The 10096-nt window shown below is 55.2% G+C and overlaps 1 protein-coding gene across 5 annotated transcripts in view; it reads left to right on the forward strand.

The window, feature by feature from the left end:
- The window catches only part of RNF220 (ring finger protein 220), a 217608-nt gene extending 208222 nt beyond the window's left edge, over positions 1-9386 (forward strand). For all 5 annotated transcript variants that reach the window (XM_044238071.1, XM_044238072.1, XM_044238075.1 and 2 more), the window contains 7 exons: positions 3225-3321; positions 3531-3617; positions 3758-3813; positions 3948-4026; positions 8086-8194; positions 8338-8412; positions 9173-9386. In XM_044238071.1, coding sequence (XP_044094006.1) covers positions 3225-3321; positions 3531-3617; positions 3758-3813; positions 3948-4026; positions 8086-8194; positions 8338-8412; positions 9173-9244 — 575 coding nt within the window. In that variant the 3' untranslated portion in view covers positions 9245-9386. The remainder of the gene's footprint in view (positions 1-3224; positions 3322-3530; positions 3618-3757; positions 3814-3947; positions 4027-8085; positions 8195-8337; positions 8413-9172) is intronic.
- Positions 9387-10096: the final 710 nt, after the last annotated feature.

Genomic DNA, 10096 nt, shown 5'->3' on the forward strand with positions numbered 1-10096 from the left:
GTGACTAAAGGGTCCTCCAAGTCATCTTGGAGGTCCTGGGAGCTGAGTCCCTTCCCTAGATAGCAGCAGCAGGAGCGGCAGCTTGCTTGTTATCCCCGAAGCTACATGGAACAGGAGCCAGAGGCTTGGAAAGGAGCTGTGTGTGCCATCTTGCCTCTGAGTACTGGCTTGGGATGTTCCAGCAGCTGAGAACATAAAACGGCTATGGAGCCTTCCTCTCAAAGCTGGGGGTGGGGGGAGGGTGCCAAGCGGGGGGTGGGGGGACGCTGTCGGCATAAAATGGCTTTATGGCAGTTTCTTTTTATTATGATTCTGCCAGAAGTCAGCAAGTGACATTTCATTAAGAAAATAAAGTTTAATGTGCTGGGAAGGAGGTTGGAGGAGGCTGGGGCAGCATAAGAGGGAAATTGGCAGTAGCAGCCTGTTCTGAACACCTGTGGGGTAGGGAGAGGTTCCCAACATCTGTCTCCACAGGGGGATGGGGTCAGGGTCACAAACGAGAGACAGGCCTTTTCCTTGGTGGATAAGATGTGCCATGCTATCTGTCCTGCCTGGCAGGTCGTCACTGCCCAGCTGGGGTTGAGGTCTGACAGGGAAGATTATATCCTGAGAGGCCTCCGCCTCCTTTCGGACATAGGGCTCTCAGGACCTGACAGGACAGCGCCATCAGCATTTTAGCCATCACTGCTGTGGGCCTGGCCAGCTCTGCTGCATGCTGCTGAGACCACAGCAGTGACTCCGACCTGGGCTTGCAGTTTGATGAGGGACCATGACAGTACATGTAGTTAAATATGACTTTGGATTTGCACGGAAGTCTAGGTGGACACCAAGGAAGGAACACCTACATAGAAATACCTGGGGAAGTCTTCACACTCAGCACCTCACGGGTGGAGATCAGATCTTGAAACTCTTGTGTCTCCAGTGCTAGGCCAGACTGTGGATGAGCTCAGTAAAGGTTGAAAGAATGTTGGGGTATTTCTGGAGCAACTGTGTGCATAGGCACTGTGAGTTCTTAGCAGGAGGCATGGCTGAGCTAGGTCAGACTTGCAGAATAAGCAGGCATTTGTTCTGTAGACCAGGAAGGAGAAGAGATAACAAGATGTACGAAGGCAGTGGCGCACAGACAGACATGGAGGGTCAGGGAAAGCACAGTGGCTGTGCTCTGCTGGGGTGGGAGTCCTGGTCTAGGCCGAGGAGAGGACTTCAGGCCACAGGGCTGCTTTCTGTGTTGAGAAACCAGGACTCTTCCTGGCAGCTCTCTGGTACCCTGTTTTCTCAGCTTTGCCATGGGTCCTTTGCTTTCCTTCTCATACACTCACCAGGCAGGGCTGGGCAGGGCCTGGCCGAGGCAAAGGCTGTGAGGCTGGCTGCTGAACTGTGTGTACTTGGGGGAGGGGGCCTTGGCAGGGTTCGGGGGCACAGGCTGTAAGTGAACCTGATAGCTCCATTCTGATTGATGGCAGAGTTTGTCTCCCAAACTGTCAGAGGGTTTATAGAGGTGCCACTCAGCCACAGGGAGGGAATTGCTTGTCAGGACACCTGGCCGTGAATAGGAGACAGAGCTGTAACTTGGTGTTTTCTCAGCTTAATGGCCCCGCTGCTGACCTGCCTGCTGCCTTGAGTTTGTTGGTGCCTCAGTGTGGAGGGGAGATGAGGGCTGGCGGGGTGGGGTGGGGGGGAAGCAGAGGGGAGCTTAGCCAGTGCCTAGCATCTCGTTTTCCCTCGTGCTACTTGACGTCGGTATGGATGAAATCTTTGAGAGACCAGAGACAGGAGGTGTAGGTGGGGGAAAGATCAGGAAGAAAAATGGTCTTGAAATAGGCTTAAAAGATGGAAAACATTCCACATGGAGCGAAAAGCATGAGCAAAAGTCTGCAGAGTGGGACATAACAGGGCTGTGTGAGGCTCAGTAAAGAGTGTGTGTGTAGGCATGGGGTGCTTGGGGCGACAATGAAGAAAGAGCAAAGGTGGACAAGTAGGAACATCCACATCTTGCTGAGCCTGGCTGAGGAGATACACATGCGATGGGAGACCATAGCTGGTTTTGGAGCCAGGAAAGAAAGGGTCAGAACCATTTGGGAAGCAGGATGAAGGAACAGACAAAAGGCTTGAGGACCCATCATAAGACTGTTGTCTTGATGAAAGTGGAAAGAACGGACAAGAAGACCTTTCTGAGATCAGAACCCCAAAACTGCTTCCTCGCCTCTTTGAGGATTTCCTTGCCGATTCTGCTTGCCACAGATCCACTGTTTTCATCTCTCTCCATCCTGGCAGGACTGCTGTGCTTGCCAGTGGGATGTGGTCTGAGACCACTGGGCGGAGACAGGGGCAGGGAGGGAGAAAAGGCTCTGTGGCCCCTAACCATGCCCATCAGGAAGGGTGATCCTGGGTGTCAGAGCACAGGATCAGGTAAGGGGCCCTGATGTGGCTTGAGCAGCTCACCTGTCCCCGCTGGCCGAGGGTCTGCCTGTGGTTGGGCCAAGTACACCTTGGTAGGGTCACCCACCTGCCTGGCCTATGGCCCTGCCTCCACCCAGCCTGGTTGCCTTTGTGGATTGCTTTGAGAAGCAGGTGTGCGTGCCTATCCTCCCTCGTCTGTCCCTTCCTAATCCCTTTATAACTGCACTTGTCCAGGAATCTGGGCTGAGTGAGGTGGAGATGAATAATTAATGTCAGGCGCTTCAGACACCAAATATTTGAACAGCTGCCTGGTGTTTTTGCTGGCAAGGACCTGGCGGCCAAAATCAGGACGTTGGCTGGGGGTCTCACTGTGTGGCTCTGACTAGCCCTAGCCAGTTTGCTCTTCCTTTTGATGGACTGTCACAGTGGACCATGGGACACACGGGATGGCCAGGTCTTGGGTGGGGGTGGCTCTACAGACATGAATTTCTGTGTCCTCTTCCTGCTCTAACTAGACCTGGAAGACAGGTGGACAGCAGGCTAGCTTGAGTGTCTCCTGAGGACCTGACATAGTATATGAATGGGCTAGTTCATGAGCAGAGACCACCAGGAGCAGCAAGAAGTGGCAGAGGAAAAGGAAGAGTGAAAGGAAATGAAATGTCAGAGCCAAGAGTACCTAAGTATTTGGCTCTGTGTTTCAGGCTCAAATTTCTGTCTGGGCCTTACGTGGCCCCAAACTTAAGCCTTACCTAGAGGCAACAGAAGGGGCACGCTTGGTGTAGTCTCGTTGGCCCCTGGTCCTACTCATGTCTTGCTTCCCACAGGCTCTGGCTTCGTCATGTGCAGCGGCAAAGAGAATCCGGACAGCGACGCTGACCTGGATGTGGATGGGGATGACACTCTGGAATATGGGAAGCCGCAGTATCCTTGGGGCACTGTGGGACAAGATGGGGCTGGTGGGACAGGCCAAAGGGAATTGAAAAAGTAGCCAGCGGCTCTGGTACTTGCCTATACCCTCCTCCCACCCCAACCCCCGCATACTTTGGGGTCAGTGTCAAAGCTTTTAACCAGGATTCAACCTTCACGGCCTACTGCAACCTAGGATCTGTTGTCCTTGACCACCATGCCAGATACACAGAGGCTGACGTCATCCCCTGCACAGGCGAGGAGCCTGGTGAAGCCAAGGAGAGAGAGGCACTCCGGGGCGCAGTTCTAAAGCAAGTGTGGGCACAGGCTTGGGTGGGTGGGGTAGAGGGATGGGAAGTCCTAAGGCGGGGGAGTCAACCCAATACCCACCCTCAGGGCTCCTCTGCCTGCCTTTAGGGCTCACTTTGTTCTTTTCCCCTCCTTTCCCTAGTGGCGGCCCTCCCAGCACACGCATCACACCTGAGTTCTCTAAATGGGCCAGTGATGGTAAGTCCTGACCCACCTTGAGAGTAGTGGGGAAAAGGGGACATCCTTTGGGTAGTGGTGACTGACTCAAGTCCAGTCCCTCACCTGTGCTGCCCAGTGTGGCCAGAATATGAGTTGCCCCTCTGTCCCAGCAGAGATGCCATCTACCAGCAACGGTGAGAGCAGCAAGCAGGAGGCCATGCAGAAGACCTGCAAGAATAGTGACATCGAGAAGTGAGTGTCCAACCAGGAGGCGCCCCTGGGATGGCAGTTCAGGGAGGGGAGAGAGGGGGGCTCTCTGCTAGCAGGAAGGCCTTCTGCCAGGACTCTTGGCGCTCCAGAGCATGGCTTAGTCCTGCGGCCCTGGGCACACGACAGCAGTGGGGCCCAGCTGGTGCTAAGCGTGACTTTGTGAATTGATCGCAGGGCCACCGCCCTGGGAGTCCTGGCGGAGGGAGGAGCAGTCCGCCCGCCTGCCTGCCCGCTGTGGCGGCCTCCGCCCGGGAATGTGATGTATGGCCGCCCAGCCCAGCCGGCGCACTTGATTCATCTCCAGTTTCTGTTTCTTAATCGGGAGCTAAATTGGTTTCATTTTTCTTGTCCCGGGTGGCGCTCGCAGTGGATTTTAGGCAGGAGTATTGGGTCTCATCACTTCTGGTAAGGAATTTTTGGCCTGGGTTCTCTGGCAGAGGGAAAGGGGATCCGTTAGCAATTCACATGAGACTGGCCAGCCCCAGCCTGGATCCCCAGGAGCCACAAGGACTTGAAATCAGCTGGGCATCTTACCGCCTTTCCAGAAGCCCAAGCAAGGCCAGTTCTGGCCCCTAGAAGTGGCACTGTCCGGCTCTAGCTGCCTGGAGTTGCTGCTCTTGGACACTGCTTACTTCTCCGCACCCCACCCCTCTCTCTGCTGGAGGCTAGGTTTCCTGGGGTTAAAAGGCAGCCTCTTCATTCCAGGGCCAGTGTTCCATCTTGCCTCCTGCCAGGAGAGTGGATTGCAGGCCGGTGCAGGGCTGGGTCGGTGGCCCAGGGTCACCTCCCATTTGTTTCCCTCCATTTTGTGTTGTCATAAATTCATTCCAGCCCGTTGTGGTTGATCAGTTTATCTCGGCCGGGGCCGCGAGTGCTGCTGGCATGATGTATGGGCCGCGGCTCGGGGCCCGGCTGCCCATGAATCACCGCAGCTGCTCCGTGTCAGTGCTGGAGCGGGCCGCACGGGTTCGGCGCAACCAGCTTGGGGGGGGGGGAATGACGTATGGATGTTTATTTAATAATTCTCTCCTACTCCAGCTGAGCGGGGCGGGCGGGGCCGTAAGGGGCGCCCACCCTTGTCTGGAGGGGCTGCTCATAAATCAGAAAGACAAGATCATTAATCAGGGATGGCGCCCGAGGGGGAGGTGGGGGCCAGAGCCAGTGGCCATCCATGAAGGTATTACCCACCCAAAGCTGGGTAAGTTGGGACTTCTGTCCCACCTGTATGAGCACAGACACCAGTAGGCGAGCTTCTCTGGGATGAGTCATATGCGGAGATCTCCACCGGGTCTGGCCCCACCAAGACTGGGACTTGTCAGTCCCCATGACTTCCTGGTACACACAACGTGGGTTTCCGCCCTAGATCTTTTTCACAACCCAGGGGAAGCAGGACGCCATGGCGGCTTCCAGGAAATTCTCTACCCCATGCCCCAGAGGGTGTCAGGAATAACTCACAAGTAGCCTGGGTCAGGGACTGGAGAACCAGGTATTGTACCAGAGCAGAGATAACAACCAGGTGTTTGCCGAGCAAGTCCACAGTAAGGTGGGCTCTGCAGTCGGATGTGGCCTATAGAGCTTTTGGAGATGAAGGGGGAGATGGCTTCATTCTCTCCTGGCCCCATCCTTTTTGCCTTTCTAGCTCTAATTCCTCTGATACAGAGTTTAAGAGTGCTCTGCTCTGGGCCTTTGTCCCCTGTCCAGGCCTCAGGGTCCCAATTTTTGAAATAACTACATAGGACCAGGCAGATGCCTAGCCTGGTCCCTTAGAGAGAAAGGGAGCACAGCTACCTTGTCTCCTTGGCAGAAATTCACCAACAGTCCAGATAGGAATGGCACATGTGGCATTGGGCAGAGCGCCAGGGGAAGAGCCGTGCTGGCGTGTGTATGGGTCAAGGGGCTGATGAAGGGGCTTTCCAGATCTGGAAAGTTGAGTGGACACTTGCAGCATCAGCCAGTGTCAGAGGAGCCAGAGTCATCCCTTCGCAGCTTCCATGGATAGAGGCAGGGTAGAGAGAGTCGTGGACCCATGGAGTAATAGATTGAGGGCATCCCTGACACAAGGACATAACACCAAGACTTCCTCTTCTTTGTTGCTGCTGGTGCCCTAAGAGAGAAAGGTTAGTGATCAAAGTTTGTTGCTGCCTATGGAATGTTACCCACCATCCTCCCCAGGCCCCCTCATATCACTTAACACCAATACCACCTGTAAGCTTGTGGGCTTTCTGCGGCAGTTGTCTGTTCCAAGCCGGCCGAACGGGCCATCCTTGGAGAACGTCTCTGCCCCCACAGCGCCACACTTACGATTCCCCTCAGACCGGTCCCTCTTACCACCCTCCTCCGGTGGGCCCAGCAACTTTCTGTTGCCTGTGAGATCAGCTTTACTTTCAGATTATGGACTCCAAAGTCTTCCCCCACTTTCCCCACGTTAACACTTACCCATGGGTGAGCCTTACGGCCACATGGACCTCTTGGCCTTTGTTCTCCCGGTCCCGATCCCTGGGCCTAGAGACCCTGCTCCTCCTGGATATTGTCAGTGTTGTAATGTTAGTCACAGAGTGATCGATGGATCACAGCAACAGTCACGGGTTTGAATCCCAGCTCCCCCACTCTGTGTGAACCATAGGCAAGCTGCTTCATGTTCCTCTGCTGCTTTAGTTTCTTCATATATAAAATGGGAATATTACAATCTCCTCATGGGGTTTTTGTGAGGTGTAAATAAAATAATAATTTTCAATCCCTCAGTACAATCGCTGGCATTTAGTAAGCGCTTAATAAATTTTGGCTCTTTTATTTGTGTTATCATCATTATTATTCCCTAAGGCCCATCTCTAGTAGCATCTTTTCTGCTCCTCCAGGCAGCATTCTTCTTCTGTGAGTTCTTCTAGGTTCTTTTCAGTTGTTTCAGAAGGGGTAGGAGGGATCACCCCACTCCTTCAGCTAGTCCTAGCTCTTCACTATTCAGGACTGCAGCCCAAAGAGCCTTCCAGAAGTTACAGGGACTTTCATGGGCAGAGCTTGAACAGCAGGTGAGGGCTCTCAGGGCATCTCATGTGCCCAGGAAGGAACAACAAGGAGCCCTTGAGGTAGGGCGGGCCTGTGGCCCAGGACCTGGATTCTGTGGGACTTGTGCAGTCCCCACACCTCATACTCTGGGGGTGAGACTGGCTTTTGGGTCAACAGACATTTACTCACACTCCCGTGCCCGCCATGGGCTAATGTCCGTGGTCAGTACTGGTGGCGTGAGCAGCCTGCGGTTGGAAGGCTGCATCTTGCCCGGGAGACAGGGACGTTTGCAGTTGCACTGCTGTGGTGCGGTCCGCTGCAAGGTGCCAGAGAGCACGGGAAACCAGCCACCCACGGTGGGGCTGGCAGGAGGTGGGGTGGGCCAAAGGAAGCAGGAAGTACTGCCAGAGGCCAGGGGCGTGGAAAATGGTGCTGGATGTGGGAAGCTTCAGTTTGGTGTGGATGGAGCATCACGTGCAGTGGGGTGCTGAGGGATATGGGCCGGGGCTAGGCCAAGGAGTCCCTGTTCAGCTTCCAAGGAGTTTGATAGAGCTGTATTCTGAGGGAAACATTGAAATGTTAAAGTAGAAATGGTCAAATCTGCAAAATTCTAGGTGCTGAGAGAATGTAATGAAGGATCTGGAGACAGAGGGGCCATTCAGGTCAGGAGAGGAATCGTAGGAGAAACCATGAGGGCCTGGACCAGAGGTAGCAGTGGAAACTACCGAGATACTAGAAACGAGATGACAGATTGTAGGTGTCGAGGGTGACTGGGAAGGAATGGTTTGAGAATGGTTCTGAGGTATCTGGTTTGGAAATTCACCAAGATGGAGGTGGAGGAACAAGGAGCGTGAAGAGTTCAATTCAAGAAAGAGGAGTTTTCAGATAGAGGATTTCGGCAGGTGGGGAGCAGGGACATGTGGGGGACATTTATATATTGCTATATATTGCTTCTAGAATTCAAGGGGGGTGTGGGCTGGAGGTTCAGGTTAGAGATGCCAGGCTGCTGCCTGCCCAACCAAGCCATCCTCTTTACAGAATCACCGAAGATTCAGCTGTGACCACGTTTGAGGCCCTGAAGGCTCGGGTCAGGGAACTTGAACGGCAGCTATCCCGTGGGGACCGTTACAAATGCCTCATCTGTATGGTGAGAGAAAGGGAACCTGGGATGCCTCTGGTCAGGCTTCAGTGCCCTCTGGGGGTTGGAAAGGGCCTTTGCACTGTGATTTGAGCTCTTTAGAGGGTGGGCCAGCCTCAGAGTGACCCCTTCTCTGCCCCACTCCTCCCTAGGACTCCTACTCGATGCCCCTAACGTCCATCCAGTGTTGGCATGTGCACTGCGAGGAGTGCTGGCTACGGACCCTGGTGAGGTGGCATGCGGTTTGGGGAGTGGAGGGCAGTCTCCGGTGCTGCCCACACGTCCATGCTTATTCTTGAGCCTGCTTGAGGGGAGGGTGGTGCGAGGGGCAGGGGAGAGCATGAGCATCGAACACAGCAGCAGGAAGCCAGGATATTCACTCCCCCCATTCTCTCCTCCCCCATACAGGTTTATTCTCTCCCTCAAAAAAAAAAAAATTCCCTCCCTCCATGGGTTTGCTGCCTGCTCCCCTCCCCCTGCCCACCCCCAAGGCTCCCTCTGTCACATATACTGGTGAGATCCCGGGTCAGGAGGAGGCTGGTTGTGGGTAAGCAGGACCAGGGCCTCAGCCCCTCCCCCTGCCATTACTAGGCTCCTTCTGCTCCTGCCCCTGTTCTTCGCTCCAGAGCAGCCATTAAAATGTCGCCCGGAGACAGCAATAAAAGGCCCGGACGTGGGCTCTGTGTCCTGATCAAAGGCCGCATGTAATCTCGTTAGGGCCGCCGCAGCCACAGCTGGACCCAGCCTTGTTCTCATTACCGGGGCTCCCGCTGCGGGGCTGGCCAGGCGGTTTGATCCTGGCGTCCCCCCAGCACAGGAGTGCGCCTGCCTGCTTGCAGAGGCCGCCTGTGCATCCCCAGCCCGGGCTGGCAGGACCAAGGTGCCAGCACACACGGGCGCAGGGAGACATGGCTGCAGGCCCGGGTGCTCTCACCAGCAAACAAGCGGCGTAGTGTGTGACCAGAGCCCTCCCTGTTCTCCCTGCAGGGTGCCAAGAAGCTCTGCCCTCAGTGCAACACCATCACAGCGCCCGGAGACCTGCGGAGAATCTACTTGTGAGCTAGCCGCCCCTGGCGGCCCTTGCTGCGAGCAGCCCCACCTGCCCGCCTCTGTGATGTGACCCTCCCCCTTGTACATACTTGCACACAGGTTCCCCATGTACATACATGCGCGTGCACACATATGCGTGTGCGCACACACACACACACACACACACACAGGACTCTGGAGCCAGAGTGGAGGCTGAGGCCTAGGCCCTGCCTGCTGGCTGCTACCAAGCCTGGGACCATACCTATTCCAGGTTCTGTTCCCAGGGTGGGGCAAGGAGGTGGAGGTAAGGGGGAGTAGCGGGGCAAGGCTCCTGAGATCCAGCCCCCAGACTGACAGACGGACAGACAGACATGCAAACGCCAGACTGAAGCACATGTAATATAGACTGTGTATGTTTACAATGTTGTGTATAAATGGGACAACTCCTCACCCTCCACTCCGTCCCCTCCCCTTTGGTTGTATGATTTTCTTCTTTTTTTTTAAGAACACCTGGGAGCAGTGCCCCCTTCAGGGCTGGCTGGGGGCTCGGCCCATCCACCTCTCAGGGCGCCTGCCTCTCTCTCCCCCATGGCATCCCTTTCCCTCTCCTATGTGCTCGGTGTTCAGTGGTGTATATTTCTTCCCCCAGACATGGGGCACATGCCCCAAGGGACACGATCCTCTTCTTAGTCTTAGCTCCTGGAGCTCTTTATAAGGAGTTGGGAGAGGGGGGAGACACAGGAAATGGGAACCGAGCTGAAGCAGGGGCTGAGATGGGGGCTGGATGAGTGTGCTTCTGGCTGCCCAGCCTTCTGCCAAGAACCATTCCTGGGATCAGAACTGTTCCCAGGGAAAGTGGTCTCCCCTGCCCCTCCCCTGGGC

This window comes from Neovison vison, chromosome 2, assembly GCF_020171115.1.
Source record: "Neovison vison isolate M4711 chromosome 2, ASM_NN_V1, whole genome shotgun sequence".
In the NCBI taxonomy this organism is placed as follows: domain Eukaryota; kingdom Metazoa; phylum Chordata; class Mammalia; order Carnivora; family Mustelidae; genus Neogale; species Neogale vison.